This window comes from Rhamphochromis longiceps, linkage group LG7 (assembly GCF_057381845.1).
Source record: "Rhamphochromis longiceps isolate RC_006_pf linkage group LG7, R_longiceps_female_GT1.1, whole genome shotgun sequence".
Classification (NCBI taxonomy): domain Eukaryota; kingdom Metazoa; phylum Chordata; class Actinopteri; order Cichliformes; family Cichlidae; genus Rhamphochromis; species Rhamphochromis longiceps.
This window is the reverse complement of record NC_140563.1, coordinates 27,052,494-27,077,868: the sequence shown is the minus strand read 5'-3', so window position 1 is coordinate 27,077,868 and position 25,375 is coordinate 27,052,494. Positions and strand designations below refer to the sequence as shown.

General features: G+C 42.8%; 1 protein-coding gene across 1 annotated transcript; it reads right to left on the bottom strand.

The window, feature by feature from the left end:
- Positions 1-1,491: 1,491 nt before the first annotated feature.
- On the bottom strand, positions 1,492-23,045 carry lg7h11orf24 (linkage group 7 C11orf24 homolog). The gene is made up of 4 exons (XM_085413128.1): positions 22,971-23,045; positions 11,012-11,065; positions 10,736-10,892; positions 1,492-7,596 (listed from the first exon to the last, which is right to left on the bottom strand). Exons 1-4 carry the CDS (start codon positions 23,028-23,030, stop codon positions 6,680-6,682), a joined length of 1,188 nt encoding a protein of 395 aa, XP_085269254.1. The 5' UTR covers positions 23,031-23,045; the 3' UTR covers positions 1,492-6,679.
- Positions 23,046-25,375: the final 2,330 nt, after the last annotated feature.

Sequence of the window (25,375 nt, the reverse complement as noted above, 5' to 3'; positions counted from 1 at the left end):
ATTTAAAAATAACTTTTCCACCACCCATCCATCAATTGATGCCTTATCGTGGTGGTGGGGTTTGTGTGGCCCAGGGATCCCGCGGGCTATGTTGTCCAGATGAACAGAATCAACTTTTCAAGATTTCCTTACCTGGATGATTGGGCATGCATCAAGGGTTCATGTTTTTCAGATATTTTTTCCACTCCTCTGTATATTAGTGTTAACGATTGTTTACACATATAGTGCATTTTATCCTTAGTGTTACGAAGACATAACGTGACATCACCTTATATGTTTATATAAGGTGATGCCACCAATTAGTTAATGAAGCCTCAAGATGAGTATTTTGATCTTAGCTTTTTGAAACCAGATGTTGGATGTGCAGAACTGACTGAGAAATTGAAGGATTATGACAAATTGCAGTGTTATATCTGGGGGTGCAAATTAAGTCAAGGAAGGGAGGAAAATGAATCACTGTTAAAACACTGTTTTCCAACCAACGAAGTTGGAGACTTTTCTAGATTCAGTTCTTAGTGGAATGCTTTTAGTTGACATCCAAACTTTCTGGCCTGAGATGCAACTTGCAGCTGTGGTTTTTTGGTTGTCGGCAAGGCTTCTGTTCTTTGGTTCTTAGTCGGCTTAGTAGGTGGAGTATATCCACTCCCTCATCTGCACCATCTCAGCCCTGCCTCCCTAAATGTGTCTCCTAACTGCTCAAATTGAGCGGTCCTTCTTATAACCCTCTAACCACAATCCAGTGATTTCTTTTCTATTTTTTTGTTTTCTTCGTCCATCTTAAAAGCAAATTTCTGCAAGATTTTAACTTCAGATCTTTTTTTTCTGTCATTGTTGTTTTAAGCATGTTAGCATGTCACCTCTCTTGTGGTAATACTTGCAGAACTACAACAGAAATGACTTAAACAGAAACACCTCATAGAATTTTTGAGGTCAATGAATGCATTCACAGGGTTCACTAGAATCAATGCAATCCTCAGGTGAAAACATTACAGCACTCTGTGATAAATGGTTGATTTGTAGTGAAAGAACAATAAAGTAAAAAAAAAAAAAAAAATCAGAGTAAGAGTGGAGAAAAATGTTATTCCACAACAAAAGCACATCCCTTTCCTGTCAAACCCTGTGCAAGAATCAAGTGTTTAGCACGCATGTACATTAGCATGCATCCTTGCCATCTCATTAACAAGAGTGGGTTAGAACAACAACAACACACCAATACAAATAGTTCACCTTTCATGAATACACAGCATAACAGCCAAGTCAGTCGTGTTGTGCATCTATCAGAATCCCCAAGGCTGGGCTGGTGCAGCTTGATGAGCTGAAGTGCTGAGAAATCCCACCACACGAACTGAACTGCTAGTTAAACCTGGCACTGTTGCTTTGATTAATGAATGTTCCTTTCATGTAACATGATGGTAAAACTCTGCAACTGTACTTCATCGATGAATAAAACATTCAACTGATTTACTCAAACACCAACACGATCAATTCGGTTCTTTTTTCATTTATTTTCTGCAAAGTAAAAATCTCTGTTCAAAGTGCATTAGAACATCAGGTTGGCACAGGGCAGGTTTCATGACATCCTGCACATCAGTCACCACAAACACAAGTTTACCTTTAACACAGTCCACACTGGTTCCAGGATCTATGGAAAAACTATGAAATTACGGACATCAGTAAACCATCTTCACTTGGGGGGTAAAATCCACTTGCTTAATGGACACGACGACACAATCCAAGACAATTTGACACAGTATGAACTACATTCTGACTGCCATAAAAGACATTTATGTCCTCATTGCAGACACTCTTACTAACAGCTATAGATTATGTTGTTTCAAACAGACCTCAGAAAAATGGAAATACACCTCAAACACTACAAAATGTTTTCATGAAGTTGCAATTTGGGTGATACTGATAACAAAAATATATTTTGGGGGGTTTTTTGTCCATGAGAGGAAAAAGAAACAAAGCAAAGTATGCCAAACACATACAGAAGCCTAAAGAGGTCATGGTTAGAACTAACAAGTTGTCATTTTTGCCATTTAATTAAAAAATAAAAACAAACTTTGGATAATGTGATTTTCCTAATTTCTCACAGAAAAAAAAGGAAGAAACAACAACCCAAACAGAAATCTGTTTAATAAAACAGAAAAAAAAATGAGGAAAGATTAAATTTTGAGAAAATCTGAGGCTGTTTTTAAACCATGCAGAAATAGTCGTTTATACAAACTCTCCTTTCATGGGGGAATAATCATCTCTCTCAGCAAACTCTACAGTTGAGCTAAGTGATGTTCCTGCCTCCTATGCAGGGGTATTGCCATTTGTGTATTTTTCCAGTATCTTTAAGCAAGGAACAAGATTTTAGGTACTGGAAGCTTTCTGAATTAACTAGACAATCGAAGAGGAGAACAAAAGAGGACCGTCATCGTCTGAAACGTCTCAAAAGCATCAGCTATCATTTGATGAGGAGAAATCAGAGCAGGCAGTTAAGAACTGCTTTGAGATTTACACATCAAACTTTTACAGTTTTTTTTTTTTATTGTACCTTCGGTTTTTATGATGAACAAAAACATATATATGGGAATAAATTCAAAACCAAATGAGACCAATGTGACAAAGACAATATCATTAAAAAAAAAAAAAAGTTTGTTTGAGAAAAACAAAGATAACAGCCTGCCATACTGATCCCCTCGAGGTCTTGTGACCCAATCAGTGCATTGCCACAAGACAAGAGAGTTGTCTCCTCTCAAAGAAGAATGCGAGCAGCGACAGGAAGGGTTAAATGCATTTACAGCAGAACAACATCTCAAACGTTACATTTTCATTTGAAATCTGTGTAGGTTTCAGATGAACCCAGAAAGGTCACCTTGCTGTTGTGGAACAGTTCAAGTTCCCTCTCATTCAGTCACTAACTGATCATGGCTTTATGTTTCCCTTGGCTTTATCACACAAAGATGTGCTTCAGTGATTATTTGGTGAAGTTCCATCAGCTGTGTACTCTACTGGAAGAATACACCAAATACAATGTGCTCAAGAAAAGGCAAAGTAATTCAGTTTATGGCAATGGATACTGACTTCAAGGACCGCCTTTGTTTGTAGCGCACAGCTAAATCACTGAGAATCATTCGGCAAAGGACCGGATGACGAAATCAGTCTGAAACCAAGACACTGAGTAGATTATATGGCAAAATGGAAATGCACCTGATCTCCAGAGTTTCTGTAATAGAAAGAGACCAGCCTCATGTGACAGAGCTTTTACCATCTCATTCTTTATCAAACATCTGCTGCTTTCTCTCTTTGTGGGAAATAGTGTAAAACGTTTGCTCTTTGCTGAATGCAATGTGCACGTTTGAAGGAATGTTGAAATGTAATGAAAATGACTGAATAAATGGCTTAACATTCAAGTTGCTTCTTACAAAGGCATGGGAAAGAGCACAGTGAGGCAAGCCAGACGAAGACTGGAGAAAACATACCAGTTACATGAACAGGCAAAGACACAATGCATTAATAAGACAATATATACTCAATATCTTTTAAAAGAATACATTCACTGTGAGAATCTAAAAAATATAGTAATAAACAATTAAGTATGGCCTTGTTCCTGTGATTCACTGGAAGACATGTGCAAAGGAACACTGCTGAAATGTCGTCTGTAGCAATGAAAGCTAATGAAATGTCAATACCTTTAAAGGAACCCTCTAACATTTGGAAAATCTGAGTATTTAACACAGTGAGGTTTGTTTAACATAAATCTGCCATTAATGGCTTGCAGTCCAATAGTTGGAAAAAAAAAAAATCCTTTATTTTTTCTGGTTGTTATTCACTGACCTCTATGGAAAACATCATGATCCCAGGGAAAGTGTGAAGGAGAATTCATAAAGATTTCTTTAAAAAGAGAATGTTGTTTGTGGAACTGCCATGAAAATAATAATGAAATAATAATAAAACCTGAAATTATCCAAAAAAAAAAAAAAGTTTGAATAGCCTACAGATGATCAAAAATATGAAATGCCGTGCTGGAGAGGACCTAGTTTAACTTTACGATTTATAATCTGTCACTGACATAAAACGAACAATCAGACTAAGGGTTGGCGTTACAGCAACGGTGCTTCTGTTTGATCTGAAATGTTAGAAATGTTTGTTTAACCTCCAAAATGATTCTAATAGCATAACTGCTCGTGAATTCAAGGAGTTCAGTTCACACCACACCAATGTCATTTCTTTATAACGTGACAGCACAACCACATGCAGGGTTTAGCTGCTATAAAACGGATACGACACCGTCACAGCCTGCAATCCTGCACAATCCTCAACTTTTCAAACCAACCTGGCTAGTTTCCAAAAATCTCAGATTTAATCCTCCTCAGAGGGCGGAGTAGTTTTAATGCTAGCTGTAAACACAGCAGGAGCTGTGCGTTTTAAGATGAAGCGGTGTTAGTGTGTCTGTCTGACCTTCAAGTGGAAGAGCTGCCAGCCAAACAGGCTCTGTGAGCGCGGCCTACAAGTGAACTGACATTAACAGAGTGACAGTGGGTGGAAAATCCTCAGCTTGATGACTTAAATGTCTCTGTGGTCTCTCTCTGGCCTGTTAGCTAAAGCAGACACCACAGTGTGCACTCTGGCCCTGATCCACCAACATCAGGCTTCAACACACGCGGCCACATCTGATGGAAACTTAACCAGAGCAATGGAAACACATCTTGCAGTGTAATTAGCTGGCAGCAGCACCTGTGCAGCATTTTTGTCTTTCTGAGAAAACATCAACGCTTCTATAGAGTTAAGTTTTCCACATATTCATTTACCTTGAATACAGTTTGAGAGGCTGGTTCAAGTTCACCCGTCTGTGCTGATCAGATCCTGGTTTATACATAAGTCGATTTTTAGCTTTGCCATCTCTTATGAAAACTAAAATGATGCTTTACTGACCATTTCCATCACTAGACTATAAACAAGCCAGAAGTGTATCCAGACTATTTAATTGACTTCACATGAGGTCAAACTCAAAGTACTGACAGCTGGGATCTAATACCCTCTCTCTCTCTCTCTCTCTAATCTGCTGGTTTTATTCAGCAAATTATTCACTTATCAATTCTTTGTCCTGTACAAGGTTGTTGACTGGAAGCTTTTGCAGCTTCCCGTGGTCACGTGACTGTTCGCAGCTGATTTCAGATGGCACTGCCTGGTGTGTCGCTGTCTGATGAAAAGCAGGTGTGCTTGAAATGTCCCTAGATGTAATAAATGAGGAATCTGGAGTTCTGCAGTGTGCGAACAGCTACTTCTTTCTCTTTTATAGAAATGATGGCCAAGATTACAACAGACTAATACTACAACAGACCCAGGTGTCTCACACCTGCAACTGTGAGGACAGAGCTGCAGTAATTCACCATGTTGATAATGATTACTTTAGAAAAGCTTCAACAGTGAGTCTGAGTCTAGCTTTGTGGTTGGAAATTACAACAAGTGTGCATCATTCAGTGCCAGCTGTAGTTAAAAACGTGGAAAATGTGATATCTTAAAGACGGGAAGGGCCGAGAAATATAACGACACCACAGAAATATGGCAAATTTTAGCCACAACGTCACATTAGATTTCTGTCAAATGTTGCAAGAGTGATTTTATACACTTAGATCTATGTGTGATTCATTTTTACCCCATTTTTCTGTAGAGTATTAATAACAAAACAAATAATCTACTTTGCAGTAAACAGTGCAACACTGTGTACAGGGGCTGGAATGGGAAGGTTCCAAAATGTGACTGAGATCTGATGAACATTTCTTCACTATCAAGGTTATATATCCAATTGTAAAGAGCAAATATAATAATAACTGTAATTATTATTGTTGTTATCAAATCAGCAACACCAAATTCCAAAAATGTAAACAAACACCGTCTAAAACAGTCATTTCTGAATTGAAAGAACTTCAAAAGTTGTCAAGCAGAAACTGTTTTGTGCACTGCTGCATGAAGCACTGAATAACTGAATTATCACTGTGGCCAATTAAACCACATTAAAAAGAATTTGCAATGTGACATATTTTAAATGCCTTAAGCGCAGAGCTAATCTTTGTCAGTTACACACCCTATTTGGCACTGAGATGTATGTCCATTGACTTTTTCAAAAATAAAATAAGCATCAAGGTAATGACAAGGAAATGAATCATTGGGCATAACATTCTGATTTGGTCCTTATATAGATGTCACTTAGGAAAAAAATGTTTGCAAATTTTAAAAAAAATACAATAAATTATTTGCTAGTTTGATTTTTTTACAACTCTACTTTTAGATAATCTCGACATTTCTTACCAGCAGTAAATTAACTGATGACGAGGTCATCTGCTGAGCTTTGGAAACGTCCCAACTGAGCCAGCCAACATCTAATCGATTCCAATCCTGTCAGGGGCCACTAGCAGAACCAAATGTAAGCTATAAGGTTTGAATTTTGACATCCCCCCCCCCCCCCACAAAAAAAAACAGGAGCTGCTAGAAAACAGATCAGTGTGCATCACCGTTTTATCGTCAGTGTACCTTTTCCATTTCTTGCTGAACTAACTGGACCATCCTGTAAATTCACAGCACCATCTTACCATTCAGTTAGTCTGTCATTTAGTTCATTTAGTTTTTCCTGCTCCGAGTCAAAGAAAGAAAAAGCTTCATGAAATATAATTATCCTCTTCCTGTCTCATACCCCAGAGTCTGAGTACATGCCATTTATCAGATAGTCGACCTGCGTGTAGTCCTTCCTCTTGTAGCTGTCGTAGGCCAGTTTGACAAACACTGACACTGTGACCAAGAAGAAAAGCAGGCCAAAGAGCAGGACAGCCAGTAAAGACGCCGTATCGACGAGCTGCTTGGTCAGAACAGCCCCCGCCTCTTCTACCACAGGGACCCTCGTAGCTGAGGCAAAAGATTTATTGTGATTGGCCAATGCATCAGTACTGGCAACAGTTATAGCAGATGGTGATTTGGTTAAAGATGATGTCTGAATCGGTGCCACCTCAATACTGGGGTGTGGCAGGGCAGCCGATGGAGACGTGTCTGAACCATGGACGGAAGTAACAGCAACACTTGTGTAAGCTATCGTCACCGAGTGTGGGGCTACTGTTGTTCTTGTTGTTGTTGCAGTTGCTGGTGCTGAGGTTGTAGATTTCACAGGTGTAGTGACCACATTCTTAACAGACTCTGAAGTGGTTGCTGTTATACTGCTAGTGCTGGTGGTGGATCCAGTATGCAGGCGCTGAGCAGGCAAGCTAGTGGGGGTAAATGCCTCTGGTGATTTGAGATGCTCCTGTGACGATGGCTGCTCAAAGGATGCTGAAGATGTGGAAGAAAGGGCTCCTTCTGTAATTTGCTCATTTTTGTTCACCGATGTTACAGACTCATTCAGTCTGTGGCTGACAGTGGTGTGGTTGGTGGATGATGAGTTCAGGGAGGACTGAGTGCTTGCATTTGGTTGCAGACTGTTATTATTCTTGCCTGTACTAGAGTGGGTCTGTGTGATGACATCTGAAGTGCTATTCGGGTTTAAGGCAGAGACTGAAGTGTTCGGTGGAGTGGTCACACCATCCAAAGAGGTCTTTGTTGTTGCATCAGTAGCACCTGGGAACAACAAATTCTAGTTAGCACAAACTAGTGAAACAACATTCGCTACAAGCCAAACATACATTTATATTTCACTCGTATATTTGCAGAGCATCAGTTTGTACCTTTCAAAGAATTTTAACCCTGTAAATAGCCAAAGAGCTGTGCTATCTTCAAGATCAAGATACCCTTACAACCAAAACAAGTTTGGGAACTCTGAAATTACACTGATAACGGATTTAAAAAATGTTTATGATCACCATCTAAGTCAAAATTGTAGACAAAAACAATCAGACAAAATGTCTGTGAAGGTTCTCAGTCATCCAGGTCATCGAAGTCAAAGGAGCTTGGAGAGAAAAGCGTCTGGACTTCTTTAAGTTGCTTGAAGACGTTTCACCTCTCATCCGAGAAGCTTCTTCAGTTCTAAGGTCAAATGGTGGAGAGTCCCAGATTTAAACCTAGTGGGAGTATCCCCCCCCACAGAGGGTGAGGATCATCAGGGGGTCCATTGTCCCTCTCGGTGGGTTACTCCCACACAGCTTAAATCTGGGACTCTCCACCATTATTTGACCCTAGAACTGAAGAAGCTTCTCGGATGAGAGGTGAAACGTCTTCAAGCAACTTAAAGAAGTCCAGACGCTTTTCTTTGCAAGCTCCTTTGAATCAGACAAAATTAAAAAACATCAATTTTCATGCCTTTAGTGAAGCCAGAAGTAAGGTGGCTCAATAGTGAAGCAGATTAAACATTAGCTTGGCAAATGAAAGGAATACAGCAGGAAGGCATCCGGCATGGAACTCATCCAAAGCAAACACGTACAGCTGATCGCTTTGACAAGGAAGCAGCTTAAAGCACCTTTCATTGACGGCCCAAAGTAGTTAAACCTGTGTGCTATTATATCTACATTAGCTCCTTGGAGTCAGGCATCCTACTAAAAGGAGATTAGAGTAGAAGTGTAGCACATTCACTGCCTGAGTCGCTTCATTACTTGGCAAAAGCCAAAGAGTACAGCTAGGTTATGAAGGCATACCAGGAGGCGATGCTTTCAGACGGGGATGTCCAACACAACAGTAAACAAATGACTCAACAAAGCAACGCTGGCACTTGAACTGTTCATGGAAATGACTTATTTGGTGTATCTGGCTAAAAAGCTCAACCCACACCCATCCTGTATGGAAAATACTGAAGAGTTACAAAGTTCAACTATTTCTGTTATTGGTAAAACTAAATGCTCAAAGCAGTTGTGCTTTACATAAAATTTCCAGGCAAAATACCCTCTAGGTTACTTTTGTGCCTTCATTTCATTATTCTATGCCACTACTGAACCATGTCATACTGTAAGCTGCAATCACTGATAAAATGGTCTTCAGCATTTCCCCAATAATAAATATCTTAATAGTAAATTTTGTTGAAATAATAATATTTCTTTTTGAGGCTATTGATACCCCAGCTATCCTCAGCAGTAATAATCATCCACACAAAATACAGGTTGCTTTAAAACACAAGTTGGCATTTTCTCACAGTCGGACTTTAAAATAACGTGCTGCCAGCCATCTGAACTTGGCCAAGAAGATGACTTTGAATGAGAGATCGGCCAAATTAAAATCAAGCAGTCTTTGTTTTTTGTGGACTTGATCACACCTCTTATGGTTTCTTTAACATTCCCAAGAAAGATTAATTGATGAATCGTGCCTAGAGCTACATGAAGTGCTTATTTTTGTTCAATTTAATTCAAATTCAGTTCAATTTTATTTACATAATGCCAAATCACAACAACAGTTGTAAGGTAGAGACACTACAATAAGGCAAAGTATAAAAACTCCAACAATCATGAAACTCCCTACGCACAAGTGCTTTGGCAACAGTAGGAAGGAAAAACTCCCTTTTAACAGGAAGAAACCTCATCAGAACCAGGTTCAGGGAGGGGCGGGGCCGTCTGCTGTGATAGGTTGGGGTGAGAGAAGGAAGACAGGACAAGAAGAAGAAACACTCATTGCATCATGGGAACCCCCCAGCAGCCTAGACCTAATGCAGCATAACCTGATCCAGCCCTAACTATATGCTTTATCAAAAAGCAAAGTTTTCATCTTAAAAGCAGAGATAGTGTCTGTCTCCAAAATCCAAAAGCTTGTTCCACAGAAGAGGGGCCTGAAAACTGAAGGCTCTGCCTCCCATTCTACTTTTAAATACTCCAGGAACAACAAGTAAGCCTGCAGTGTGAGAGCGAAGTGCTCTAATAGGGTGATATGGTACTACAAGGTCATTAAGATAAGATAAAGCCTGATTATTCAAGTATGTGAGGAGCAAGATTTTGAATTCAATTCTGGATTTAACAGGGAGACCCTGTCTTTCTACATAGGGTCTCGTCCCTGTCAGGACTCTTGCTGCAGGATTCTGGATCAACTGAAAGCTTTTCAGGGAGTTTTTAAGACATCCTGATAATAATGAATTACAGTCGTCCAGCCTGGAAGTAATAAATGCATGAACTAGTTTTTCAGAGTCACTCTGAGAAAAGGGTAGTTGGAGCCCATATTTCTATGACTCTATCCAAAGTACAACAAACTCAGTTTTATCTGAATTTATAAGCAGGAAATGAGAGATTATTATGTCTTTAAGACATTCCTGCGGTTTAACTGGTGTGTATTATCTGCCTTTGTGGAGAGATAAAGTTGGAGTCTATTAGATATGATTCAAACCACTGCAGAGCAGTACCTGTAATACTTACCGCATGCTGTAATCGCTGTAATAAAATATTACAGTCAACAGTATCAAACGCTGCACTGAGGTCCAGCAGGACAAGCACAGATGTGAGTCCAGCACACATACAATGCGTATTTTGTACACTTTATCAACCTGGCACCAACGACAAATGACATATAGATACATTCGTGCCAATATTGTGACCATGAGTGTCACAACATTGAAGGATACTTGTGGCTGCCAGTGTTAGTAGATTCACCAATGGTATCAAAATGAAAATCCTACCTTACCTAATCTTCAAGTTATTGTGTTAACAATGTTCGGTGTCCACACCGGGTCTCACCTTTTTCTTTTTTTAGTTCTGTCACAAGCTGTTCACACACTGCCCATGAAAACAGATTTTAAAAAAGCTTCACATGCTTACACAGAGAACCTTTAAGACTCCTGCCACATACTTACATCCAGAGGCGCAATTAACTGTGGGTGTTGAGAAGAAGTAGGCCCCATTTGGTCCTGTGGTGGCGGAGTCGGTAAGGAGCAGAAGCACACAGGGGGGGAGGAGAAGACACAGTGATACGCTCAGCTGGAGTTTTGAGGAATACAGGGACATGGTGGGCTGGGAGGGAACGAGACAGACACACGCTCACATAGACAGAGGCACATCCATATGCGCACACACACACACACACACACACACCGGGTACAATGAAGTTCACACAGTCAACTTGTACAAACAATGAAATGAAGGAGGGGAAACCAGGAGGAGGTGAAGTCAGTTTCTGGTTGGACCTACAAAGACAAACACAAGCAAGAATCAGAAGCAGCCTGACAGACGGGGTCGATAAACTGTGTTCTTATAGATTTTCTGCGTGAGGACATCTTATTCTTCTAGTAAACAGAGACAGTCCTTAAACAGAAACATGTAAAACCACAATTACAGCTGTATTTAACATTTAGGATGACAGCATTTATTCATATTGGTTGGATCACTTCATCTTAACCTTTTGATGGAGTCTTATATTTTCTTACCATGTTTCACTCAAACAAGTAACACACAACACTTACTGGGCCATTCAGCCAGATATTAAAATATAGTTACTATAATTCCACTGGTTAAAAATATACAAATACTCTCTCATTTAATAAGACATTTCAGGCCCTATCAAGACCAGCAGAGTCAAAGTTGAAGGATGTTACTAATGATTTGGTTCAAATTAAACAGTATTGTGGAAACTACAACTTTTTTACAATGTTCTACATTATCCAGGCTAAATCTTGGGATTTGTAGTTCAGTAAGGCGGATTTCCTGAAGCACGCTATTCAAGCCTCTTCACCTGCACAACAGTAAAGAGCAGTTAGTCCACCCAAATGTGAGGAATGACTACCATCTAGTGTCAAAACAATGCACATCTCAAGTAGTGCTCCTGGAGGAAGTAGTATCAGAATCAGAATCAGAATACTTTATTGATCCCTGGGGGAAATTATTTTTTGTTACAGTGCTCCATTTTAAACCAACATTAAGACAAGACAGACAATACGCTAACTAAGAATAGTACAATATATACATATATATACATACATACATACATAAGTCACTTATAAATAAATATTTGGAAAAGAAACATGTGTAGCTGTAGCAGCAAACAGTGTGTTAAGTGGATGCGTTGTACAGGGAGATGGCCACAGGCAGGAATGATTTCCTGTGTCGTTCAGTGGTGCTTTTCGGTAATCTCAGTCTCTCACTGAACGAGCTCCTGTGACTGACCAGCATGTCATGGAGTGGGTGGGAGGTGTTATAATCACCGTTATTAGTTATGAGTTTAATTAGACTCCAGGCTCAAGTTACAGAAGCACAGAGCTAATTATAGTGAAGTGTTAATGACAACATTTAGCTCAACAACAATTACTGCATGTATTTCACTTTCAAATGAAGAAGCCCAAACAAAATTAAATTACACATGAAGTGTCAGAATCTCTGAAATGGTTTTCTATACTGAAACACAGTGACACAGTGGTGCCTTTGTAGCAGATGTGAAATGGACGACTGCGTTGTGACAACAGACACGGACTGGCTGGAAACAGGGTTTATTCCTATAAAACAGAGTGCAGCAGCAAAATCAGTGTCACACAGCGGCAGCAGGCTTCTCCTCACCCAGTGTGGAGTCCGTACAGCTCTGCTTGCATCATATAAAAGAAAATACAACTTATCAAAATAATAATTTTCACAACCGCCACTTCAAAATCAAATATTACAGTGGGGTAAAACAGAGACAATTATGGAATCACTAACAATAACGTATAACATTCAAATTCCCATTAAAATAGGTCAATTGCATAATACATATTCAAACAACTTTTTAACTCTTCCCAACATGGCTGAAGATACTGCTCAGAGCACAGCCTCGGGACATGAGCTCATTATACACATAAAACAAAAACTACACATTTACACATACCTATAAAACAGAGTGCAGCAGCAAAATCAGTGTCACACAGCGGCAGCAGGCTTCTCCTCACCCTGTTTAACACAAGTCAGTTCCACACAAACGGATGATACAACAGATAAAGCGCAGTTCCAAATATCATTTTTCTCACTCAAAGCGATTGAAAACACTTTGAGAGCTTTTAACCCTAGGAGCCAATACTTAACAAAGACAAATACACCGAATTTATATGGATAATTTAGTACAGGGAGAAGAGCTACAGAAAGCGTGCCTCACCAGTGTGGAGTCCGTACAGCTCTGGCTAGGAAACCCCACACCCGCAATGTGGCCGCAGGTGGCGTTACACTGATTAATGTCCCACTTCAACAATAACACACGGAACCTTAGTTCCACAAAAATAAAGTTCACACAATAAAAAAGTATAACCTATGTACAATACAGTTTTGAGAATGTTCACAATTCGTACATTATATCTCAGCTACATACTCCCCCCTGAACTTCTCAAAACCCGTTAGGTAAGGGTGAGCAACTGAGCGTCACATATAACAATTCGTAACTGTCAGTGATCTGGAAATTCACTACCCGGTGATACGTGCAACAAATATGTTTCCCAACTCATGGGGAAAGTAAACAGAAGAAAGTTGGCCAGACCCCCTAATGTTTACTCGCAAGAGAAAGTGCCTTATACACTATCCTGAACAAACAACACGGTAACAGCTACTATATGATGAATAGTACTCTGAGCTGAAGACAATCTCAAAATAGGTGTTAACATCTGACATGAAAATCACCCAACATATAAAACAAGTAGCCCTCACAGAAACAAGTTCTTGGCAAAGCTGCTCACTACATTGCCTGTTTGTAGGTTTCTTTGCTTCATAGTCTGGATTAACCTATTCACAGGCTTCACTATTCGACCCACTCTCGTCCTGATCTGGCCTGCTGCATTACTTGGGGGTACACCACCATGTTTCACGAGGCTCCCAACCTCGCTGACTGGCTGACTTTCAGGGTAACTGATACTTGGTAGTGTTCCCTCCTCAACTGGGGTAGTGCAAGCCCTGCTGTTGTTGTCATCATCTACTTCAGGGTAAGCAGCTACTTCACTACTGGCACTGTCACTGTCCTGATGCTCCTCATCATCCAACTGCGCACAGACACTGTCTCCAATACTGTCACACTCTTGGGGTCCTCTAGGAGCCGGGACACAGTCATCCGTCATCTGAGCCACCCAACGGGCTGTGCGTTCAGTACAATCGTCCTCAGGATCAGCGACAGGGGATTCTCCATCAGATTGACTCTGCTCCTGGCCGAGTTCTGATTCACTGGCAAAAGACATCTCTGGTTCGCCCTCGGACTCTATGGGCAGGAAATTAGCCTGCAAAAGCAAGTTCCTATGGACAACTTTCTCCTGTCCACTCTTGACGTTCCTGATGCGATACGTGTGGCATGTGGGGTTCTTGGAGATCACAGTGTAGATGGTCGACTCCCACCTATCAGCTAACTTCCTACGACCCCGTTCGCCCTTGTTTGCCAAAAGGACACGATCTCCTTCCTCAATGTCAACACCTTTCTGCTTTTTGTTGTACAGGTCTGCTTGACGCTGCTGACTAGCTCTGGTGTTAGTCTGGGCCAATGCGAGTGCTTCTCTGAGGTCATCTCTCATCCTTTTTACATAACTGTCATAGTCTGTTACATCATTGTCCCTTGCAACATTGTGAAACATGACATCCACTGGTAACCTGGGGATACGCCCGTACATTAGGAAGAACGGTGCGTAACCAGTGGACTCATGAGCGGTGCAGTTGTAGACAAAGGTCAATGTCTGCAACATCTGAGGCCACTTGTGCTTCTCCCTCGGAGGTAGGGCTCTGATCATATTTCCCAAGGTCCTGTTAAACCTTTCGGTGTGACCGTTACCCATAGGGTGGTAAGGTGTCGTTCTTGACTTCTGCACCCCGGCCACTTGCAGCAGCTCTTGGATCAACTCACTCTCAAAATTGGCGCCCTGGTCTGAATGGATCCTTTGAGGGAAGCCATAGACACAGAAATATCTGTCCCACAACTGGCGCGCAACTTGTTTTGCCGTCTGATCTGAGCACTGGAAAGCATGGGCCATCTTGGTGAAATGGTCAGTCACTACTAGAACATCCACATTCTTGCCCCTGTGATCCTCTGCGGACCAGAAGTCTATGCAGACGAGCTCAAGAGGACCGGTAGTTTTAATGCTTTCAAGAGGAGCCCTCCCCTCAGGCTCGAGTGTTTTGCTGACAACACAACGTTTACAGCACTTGACATGCTCGCGAATGTCATGCTCCATGTTGATCCAGAAAAATCTCTGCCTGGCTAGGTACAGAGTTCTGCTTTGGCCCTGATGGCCAGCATCATCATGGACACCTGACAGGACTTGACTGATTAATGTGGATGGGGTCACGTACTGATGGCGCTTTTTGCCAGTGAGCAGGTCTTTACTCACTCTGTACAGGATACCATCCAACACTTTCAACTTTTCCCACTGTTTCATCGTCTTTTGCGCTCTGTGCGACAGGTGAGCTCTTTCTCTACGTGATGGACGCCGACCACGTACGACGAACGGAATGACTTGAGACAGTGTCACATCTGCTCTCTGCTCCTCCTGTAGCTCCTGGAGCGAGAAGGCAGACAAGGTGTTCTGGCCTAGTGAGGGAAACCGATCTAGCTCTTGAGTCAACCAGGAGATTGCTCTCTGTTTTGAGCCTTGGTCCCACTCAGCGTGGCCTGCGAAGACTGCGGAAACTTCATCATTAGTCAGGGAACAACACCCTAGGCTCTCTGCAGGGGCCAAACACTCAACACTTTGGTGGTTGGCACTGAGCCTGAATGCATCCTGAACCGAGATTTCTTTGACCTGTTGCGACTCCTCTAACAGGGTTGCATAGGGTTCAGTCATGAGTCTCTGACTAACACGGTTGTGAACGAATGGCTGCCTGCTCAGTGCATCTGCAACGACATTTTTACTGCCAGGAATGTACTTGATGCTGAAGTCGTAGGGGGACAGCTTTGACACCCACCTCTGTTCACATGCATCAAGCTTGGGCTTCGTGAGAATATATGTTAGGGGGTTATTGTCTGTCCAGACGGTAAAGCTATGCCCCTTCAACCAGTGGCTGAATTTGTCACAGACAGACCACTTTAGCGCCAGAAACTCAAGGCGATGGGCGGGGTAGTTTCTCTGTGCACGGGCGAGGGCCTTGCTGGCAAATGCAACGGGACGTGCTTTACTCTCGCCCTCTTGGACTTGTGACAGCACGGCACCCAAGCCGTCCTGTGAAGCATCTGTCGACAAGATAAACGGTTTGTTGAAATCAGGGTGAGCAAGCACAACGGAGTCGAGGAGTGCAGCCTTCAAGCGTTCAAACGAGTCAACATGCTCCTTCTTCCAATCACTTGGGCTGAGCCTCCGGAAAGAAGCAGCACCTCGAGCGTTTACTTTCTTTCCTTTGGGAGCGGCAGTCAGGGTAAAAAGGGGTCTGGCAATCTTAGAACAGTCCTGTATGAAGTGCTGGTAGTACATTACCATACCCAGAAATGACTTTATCTTCTTCTGGGATGGCGTAACCCCGTCCTCCATCATGAGATCAGCCTCTGAGATAGCGGTGACCGCCTTAACCTTGTCAGGATCGGTCGAAACCCCGCCTTCAGTCACAACATGGCCCAGAAATCTCACACTCCTCCGGAGCAGATGACATTTTTTGGGGGCCAGCTTCAGTCCATGGGCACGTAGTCTGCTAAACACAATCTCCAACCTCCTGAGAGCCTCTGCTTCATCGGGTGCATAAACAAGCAGGTCGTCGAGGTAGCACAGCAGGGTTAGGAAATTCTGGTCGCCAAATATGCCCATCATGAGACGCATGAAGCTCGCCGGACTGTTGCACAGGCCTTGGGGGAGTCTGTTAAACTCGTAGAGCCCCATTGGTGTTGTGAAGGCCGTTAGCTTTTTGTCCTCCTCTGCCATCTCAATATTGTAGAAGCCAGAGGTGAGATCCATGGCACTGAAAATTGCGTTACCTCCCAGGGCTGCTAGACAGTCTGACTGGTGGGGCAAGGGATGGGCATCCTTGACTGTGCGTGCGTTCAACCAGCGGTAGTCCACGCATATTCTGAGATCTCCATTCTTCTTCCACACCAGTACCAGTGGGGACGCCCACTCACTGTTGGATTTGCGGATCAGCTCTCGCTCCTCCATCTCTGTGAGCACCTGCCGCAACTTGTGGTACTGCCCTGGAGGGACGCGCCGATAAGGAAGTCTGAACGGCCTGTCGTCAGACAAATGGATGCGATGGACAAAATCCTTTGCCAGTCCACAGTCCAGCTTACCCTTGGAAAAGACATCCTCATACCTGTGGATCAGTTGCAGTACCTGAGCCTTCCAGTGGTCTGAGACTTCACAAGAGTCGAGGTCTAGGTCCTCCAACCCCATCTTCTGCAAGCTGTCACGCAGGCTAGGGCAGGAGGGAGGGCTACTCTGTGCGTCACTACACACTGTCTGGCTCTGGACCCTAAGGGTCTCACTTGGGTTTTGGTCAGAAGCCACTTCGAGATCTTCAACAGCTACACAAGCGGAAGCATCTGCTACCTTAGCGTTTCGTCTCAATGTGATAGGCTTATCACATGTGTTCAGGATTCGAACAGGGACCCACTTATCGCCACTCATAGAAACCACAGTTCTACAGACAATGACACCTTTTTTATGAGTTTGCGATTTTGGTGGTTCAACCAGAATGGCGCTGCCCTCGGAAAGGGGTGATGACGCTGGCAGTCTGCCCCATACAAGGTGCTCTTGCTTGGGGAGTAGAGTCACTGCCTGAGCTAGTTTGACAGTGCCAATGACATCTGGCATTTTGTCACCCCTCCACCGGTTAATGCCAGACAGCATATTCAGAAACTGCACTATTTCAGGCGCTTCTGCTGATTCGGGTTTGCTCAGGACTTGCCAGAAATGGGGGGACAGCCTGAAGTGTCTGAGGAGGTGTTTGATAACATTTGTCCCTAAAATCAACTGATCTTTCTGACCGGGGACCACTAGGGCAGGCACTCTGAACGTACAATCATACACTTCCATTTTCAACTCGCATATACTCTTGGGTTTAACCTGAACTCCACCACAGCCCACTAGCACAATGTCGGTACGAGTGTCGCTTAATTCCAATGCGACCCCAGCGCTCTTTAACTCTCGCTCCGCCTCTTCGCTCAAGGTACACGCCATGGAACCTGTATCAAGAAGGGCCTGCAAAGAGACTTTGTCATTCACCAATGCATTCGTGTAAAATAGGCTGTCTGCCTCATCAAGTCTTACTATATTCTGGGAAAGTACAACAGTACCAGGTGGGGCACACTTCAGGCTTTCTTTGTATACAGTCTGTATGTCATCACTGGGATTGAGGGTTTCACACTCTTCGCTCACACTGTCCCCTCTCAAGTGCAAGCACCCTAGTTTCCCTGGGGATTATTTTGCTGGGTAATGGGCTCAGCTCCTCTGGGGCAGTCTTTCCTCTGATGCCCAACCTCCAGGCAACCTAGACATCTCCTCTCTCTCATGCAGTGAGTGCGCGTGGAATGTGAGCTATTGCCACAAACCTGGCACGAAGGGAACCTGGCTGAGGCTAGAGGCTGTGGTCTAATTACGGGGTGGACAGGCTGGTTGGAGCGCTCTAACACCCTCTCCAGCATACTGAGCACGCGGTCTAGAGCACTTGGGTCTGAAGCGGCAGCTCCAGCAGCCTTACCCGGGCTGTCCTGGGAACATTTTACTGTACCTACTTGGGCATGGTTCAGTTCAAACTCAGGCGACTCGCTTGTGGTTGTGGCAGTGGCCACGAGGAGGGGATGGGGTCTGGCAGAGCCCAGGCTCCTCTTTTTTGCATGACACTCTCTTTGGTGTTCATCAATGGCTTCCTGAACCTCCATTACTGTCCATTTACTGATGGGCTTACATTTGAAAACACAGGCGAGGCTGGGATCAGGACAATTTCTGATAAACATCATGGCTATCTCTGCCTCCATGTTCTCCATTTTGCCTCCCTGACGCTGTAAATGCTTGTCAGCTGCCTCAGCAGCGATATTAAGCCTCACCCAATAGTCTACTGGGGTCTCTTTTGCAACTGCTTGGGTGGCATAGAAGTCAGCCAGTGGTTGACAGGAGCCAGGACTATCACTAAAATAACGCCTGAGTATGGCATAGATGGTCTCAGGGTTGGTCACTACACCAGAACATGAGTTACTTTTCAAACCCACCTTAACAATGTTTTTAGCTCTGCCGAGGAGGTGGTTTAAGACTTCATCCACCTGCACAGCTCTAGACAACCCTCTCTTCTCTAAGTACACTTCCATCATGTCTATCCACTCATGAACAGAGTACTTATCCGCATCATCACCTCTGTACATAGGTGGGTCTTTGATATCTTGTCGGACCACTAAGTTCACTTTGGAGAGGTCGAGAGTGGTGTCAGGGCTCTTAACTTTGGGGGACTCGGCTGGAGCTGTCTGGTTTGGACCAAGTGGGACTTGACTGGATAGTAGCCGGCTAGCGATTGATTCACCTATCTGGGTTCCCAATTCACCAATGAGCTCACGTAGCTCTTTGTGTGTGCTGTCGTCGCTCAAAGCAGGGGTTGAGGACTGGCGCTCATGAGCTTTATTTCGAATAATGTCATCTGACTCTGCTGGCTCATCACGCGACATTATAGACCTGTCTCTCACTTCATCTGCCCCAGACAGTCTCCAACCTCTCCCAGCAACTGGCGTGAAAAGGTTAAAGGAGTCTTGGCCCCTACCAGCCATGTTGCTTACAGGAGGTTAGCAATAACTACAAAGGGGATCAGAAACAAAAGGAATACAAAAATACCTATCACTCAGAAAAATACAACACAAGTAAACACGGCTCAGTTAGACTCTAACAGGTGTAACTGGGAGAAATGCCTACTAACAGAACACTGGAAATTTTTTGCTGACCCACAGAATAATTTTACTTATATTACAGGTGTCGGAAGTGTTCAGCTCAACCTCAGCGATCGGCAGCGGCTGATCAGATGCATCCGGGTCACGGCACCACTTTTATGTAGCAGATGTGAAATGGACGACTGCGTTGTGACAACAGACACGGACTGGCTGGAAACAGGGTTTATTCCTATAAAACAGAGTGCAGCAGCAAAATCAGTGTCACACAGCGGCAGCAGGCTTCTCCTCACCCAGTGTGGAGTCCGTACAGCTCTGCTTGCATCATATAAAAGAAAATACAACTTATCAAAATAATAATTTTCACAACCGCCACTTCAAAATCAAATATTACAGTGGGGTAAAACAGAGACAATTATGGAATCACTAACAATAACGTATAACATTCAAATTCCCATTAAAATAGGTCAATTGCATAATACATATTCAAACAACTTTTTAACTCTTCCCAACATGGCTGAAGATACTGCTCAGAGCACAGCCTCGGGACATGAGCTCATTATACACATAAAACAAAAACTACACATTTACACATACCTATAAAACAGAGTGCAGCAGCAAAATCAGTGTCACACAGCGGCAGCAGGCTTCTCCTCACCCTGTTTAACACAAGTCAGTTCCACACAAACGGATGATACAACAGATAAAGCGCAGTTCCAAATATCATTTTTCTCACTCAAAGCGATTGAAAACACTTTGAGAGCTTTTAACCCTAGGAGCCAATACTTAACAAAGACAAATACACCGAATTTATATGGATAATTTAGTACAGGGAGAAGAGCTACAGAAAGCGTGCCTCACCAGTGTGGAGTCCGTACAGCTCTGGCTAGGAAACCCCACACCCGCAATGTGGCCGCAGGTGGCGTTACACTGATTAATGTCCCACTTCAACAATAACACACGGAACCTTAGTTCCACAAAAATAAAGTTCACACAATAAAAAAGTATAACCTATGTACAATACAGTTTTGAGAATGTTCACAATTCGTACATTATATCTCAGCTACACCTTTACATTCAAGTGTAGTGAGCAGCTTCATTGGCTGTGCAAAGGGTCAGTCAGGAAAGATCCATCCAGCTAGTGTCTTCTTCCAAAGCCTTAGTACCATAACTACCACTACTGGCCAACCTAACAATCTCTAACGCTGCATTGTGGTTCGCTGGAGTCCCACGGCTTCAGAAATGGCTCTATAACCTTTTCCAGACTGAGATTTCAATTACTTTGTGTCTCATTTGTTCCTGCACGTCCTTGGATCGCAGCATGATGTCTGGCTTTTGAGGATTTTTTGGTCTACTCCACTTTGTCAGGCAGGTCCTATTTAAGTGATTGTGGCAGTAGTCAGGCCTAATCAGGTTATCTTTCTCCAGTGTTTTAATTTGTTTGATGATCTGAAACATTTAAGTGTGACTGACATACAAAAAGATAGGAAACCAGGAAGGGGGGCGAACACTGTCAACTGTCTCATCACAATCACAGATGAATCCAACCACAGTGTTGTCATTGGCATACTTGATGATGCTGGTTGGGTGGATTGGTGTACAATCATGGGTGTACAGTAGGAGGCTGAGAGCACAATCCCAGACACACAATCTGTACGCTTACATCGCCGAAGAGGCTGCTGGCGCTTCAAGTCGTATAAGAGAATTTTACTTTAACCACAGGCTACAGTATTTATTTTGATTGTCAAAGCTAATGGTAATAATCAGTGTAAATTACTGTAGGAGTCAAATGCAATCAGGCAAAAATTAATGAATTTGTTTTGAAATTTTCTCCATATGTTGTAGCTAATATTCACGTATAAAGAAGGTAAGGACATGATTTTTTTTTGACAACTAAACTTCGAGTCATTTTACTTTAAAGGGAACACTTCAGTGTTTTGCAAACCTAAAGAGTTGTAGCTGATTGCACTGAAATGTACCACTTACAAGACTTTGTCCATAAATTCTACTACAATATCTACTCCCACTCAGCACCTAGACTACCTTAAGTTAGAGATAAATCAAAAGATTGCGATAAGCCTGTAGTCACAGAAATCACAGTCCACGAAAAGTGAGTGAGAGCCAGAAACAGCCAGCAAGTTTTGTGTGAAACCGACCTCAAAGACACTAAAAGTAAAGAATAAAATATATCAACATTACTTCTAATACACGAGTAGACAGCACAGTGCTGTTTAATGAGGTCTAATGTGATATATTTCCTGGCTGTATTCTGCACAGGCTGAGTGGGATGAGTGGAGTCTGATGTCCACATGTAAGGCATCAGCTCTCCTCCACTCATGTGGAGCACCTTGTGCTTCTTTGGGAAAAATAACTAAAAACAAACTACACTGCATTTCAAAAGCAGAAGCCATTACTGAATAACACACGCGGCATGATATTTGTGACAAATGCCAACAATATATCCACTGATCTGTGAGCACCAGTTTGGTTCATCAGGTTTCTGGTGCAGTTTTCCACGTGTGTAAAGTAACAGGGAGCTCCACAGGGAGTGTGCACTGTTATTTGTGGACCCTCCACATTAGGCCAGCCTTTACCGGATTTGTAGCACTGCCCCACAGTGCACCAGGACCCAGATCTGTGTGATAGGTACTTGACTGTAAACAGGATGCGTTTTAGACAGCTGGGGCACAGGACCAGCCCTCAGTGTAAACAGGAATACTCGTTGAAGACGCCAACGTGGAGAGAGCAAGTGCCGCGCGCTCTGCCACGCTGCCGACCTGCCAATCAAAGAAGTTTGGGCTAAAACGGGAACTCCCGAGCACACAGCCGGCAGCTGCTTTAGCACCAAATAACCCAAAACATTACATCCGAGAAATGTCCCATTAACTTTAGCCGAATAAACAGAAAAAATCCAAAGCAACAAGAGTCAGTCACGTGTTATTGTGACTTCAAGTCAGAGCAGAGAAACGCAGCTGTAGCTCACACAAGCTAACACTGGGCCAAGTGTAAGCTGCTCCGAAGGAAGACACGGAGCTTAGTTCAGATGGGAAAACCCAAAGTTTAACTGGCTCGGTTACACAAACCAACAAGGTAACGAGCAAAACCACACCATCGATAATACAGTGAATAATGCTGTAATCGCTATGTCACCGGGCAATAAACACACCGGGAAACGAGTTAACGGAGCATGATGAAGAGACATCTCCCCTCAGCGGCGAGTGCATCCACACTACCGAGCAGCTAACACTAACAAGCCACGGTCACGGAGAGTTACTGCTCACAGGCTAGCTACAGTCCGTGTGATCGGGGGTCCTTACCAGCCTTATGCGGGGGCTCGTTTGCTGTAAACCACACACAGGTACCCAGGAACCAAACATCTACACCTTCTGTACGAGACGCTGACCTTCTTCCTCAGCTGCGGTTTTAGCTGTGTTGACTGATAATCTATGTGCTCCCGCCCTCTGCTGGCCACACCACGTTAAAACAAGAACGCCTCCTATTGTTACAGTTTACCAAAATTTATCATGACTAATACCAATACTTTCAATTCATTGCTAATAATATTATTGCTATTAATATCTAAACATATAGAACGTTACTAAAGTTAAGTCTGTGAAGGTTCTCAGTCATCCAGGTCATCGTAGTCAAAGGAGCTTGCAAAGAAAAGCGTCTGGACTTCTTTAAGTTGCTTGAAGACGTTTCACCTCTCATCCGAGAAGCTTCTTCAGTTCTAAGGTCAAATGGTGGAGAGTCCCAGATATAAACCTAGTGGGAGTATCCCCCCACAGAGGGAGCCAAGGTGTGAAACTGGGTGTGGGTCCCAATCAGCCAGAGTTTCGGGTGAGTTCATTGTGAAACCTGGCCCCACCTTATCATGCGAATACTAAAGTTAAGAAATACCGTTTTGACCAAACATATCAAGGCAGATATGAGCAGGTTTGCCTTAGAAATGCATAATAATAATAATAATAATAATAATAATTTACATCAAAATAATTTATTGAAAGGAACAAGTGAATTTCTAGATTTATATGTGTGGGCAGAAGGCCACGGATTCAATTTAAAATATTACAACTTCCTAAAGAAACAGCTGAATCACTGCCATGTCTATCCATTTATTAGCTATCCAACTAAGATCCCTAGCATGCTGCTGCAATTCCCAGTTATTTTACAAAATGGAAGAACATGGTAAATTTCACATTTCATTACAATCTCTTCTGGGAAGCAAAATGTTATATAGACAGCATGCTAAGACCCTAAACCAATGGTCCAAGGTACCACTCAGAATTTGGGTTAGTGAGTGTAAATCACCACTACTGGAAAAACATCCTAGAATATAAAAATGGATCACATCTGACCCAGATTTCACAGCAGACACAATCAATGGGTGCTTTAAATATTGGAACAAAATCGTTATTACCTTCTCCTGTTTGGTCGTGTCAGATGGAGATGGAGCTGTATAGCTTTCATAAAATCCAGGAAACTAATGGCTTAGGTAAAATTAACTTTTTTTAAGTACTTTCAGGTTAGAGACTATTTTAATGACAAGATAAAACATTTAGAAATACAAAGGACTCCAATATAATTGACATATTTACTGACATGGATAAAACCAAAAGAAATAAGAAAGTTGTGTGAAGACTGTATTCAACTATCTAAACAATAAAAAAACAAAAATAACCTTTCAAAATCTAACTGGGAGAAAGGTTCCATACCAGAGGGTGATTGGCAGAATGTGTATCTAATGCAGCTGACTTCTACCAGCTCAGGCTCCTGGAGAGAATTTTGCTGGAAAAATGACAAATGGTTTGTGTCGGCAGAAGTGTGGAGAACAGCTGGCAGACCACCATATATTTAGGAGATGGCCAGTCATTTTGCCTTATTTGGAGGAGGTAACAAAGACAACATAGAATGTACTTGGAAGCGAGATGAACCTTTCTTTTTGAATGGATTGTCTTATCTAATAGTACTAATAGTGGGGCGATCGTGGCATAAGAGTTGGCAGTTCGTCTTGTAATCGGAAGGCTGCTGGTTCGAGCCCCGGCTCCAACAGCCTCAGTCGTTGTGTTCTTCGGCAAGACACTTCACCCGTTGCCTACTGGTGGTGGTCAGAGGGCCTGGTGGCGCCAGTGTCCGGCAGCCTCGCCTCTGTCAGTGCGCCCCAGGGTGGCTGTGGCTACAATGTAGCTTGCCATCACCAGTGCGTGAATGGGTGGATGACTGAATGTGTAAAGTGCTTTGGGGTCCTTAGGGACTAGTAAAGCGCTATATAAATACAGGCCATTTACCATTTATCAATAGTAATTAAGCAACTGATATTTATGCATTTTTTCCCTTTAAATGTACAGACTGATCAGTGAATTGATAGCATATGTATGACCAACTGGTAATGTGTTTAAGTTTGTTCCATTTGTGAAAAATACAGCTAAATAAACAGTTAAAAAGATACTGAACGTCAAGCTGATCCCCAGTGCATTCATCGGCGTGTGAGTGTTAGACAGAAAACACCTAGGTGCAGAAAAAAAGTGCTTGCATGAAATGGTGAATGAGGCATGTTGTATAAAGTGCTTTCAGTGCTTGTGGAGGGTAGAACAATGCTATACAAGAACCAGTGCATTTACTATTTATTTCTAGACCCCATGCTTCTGTGCAGCCCTGCCAAATGCCAAGAAAAGCATTTAGCTACAGTTTTTAAACCCACCACTGACAGACACTCTCTGCA

Excerpts from the sequence above, each read along its gene's own strand:
- lg7h11orf24 (XM_085413128.1), bottom strand. The coding sequence starts at position 23,030 with ATGTTTGGTTCCTGGGTACCTGTGTGTGGTTTACAGCAAACGAGCCCC. Across the intron at positions 10,893-11,011 it reads TTCCCCTCCTTCATTTCATT|CCCACCATGTCCCTGTATTC; the intron begins GTTTGTACAAGT and ends GTTCCCTCCCAG. Across the intron at positions 7,597-10,735 it reads AGTTAATTGCGCCTCTGGAT|GTGCTACTGATGCAACAACA; the intron begins GTAAGTATGTGG and ends TGTTGTTCCCAG.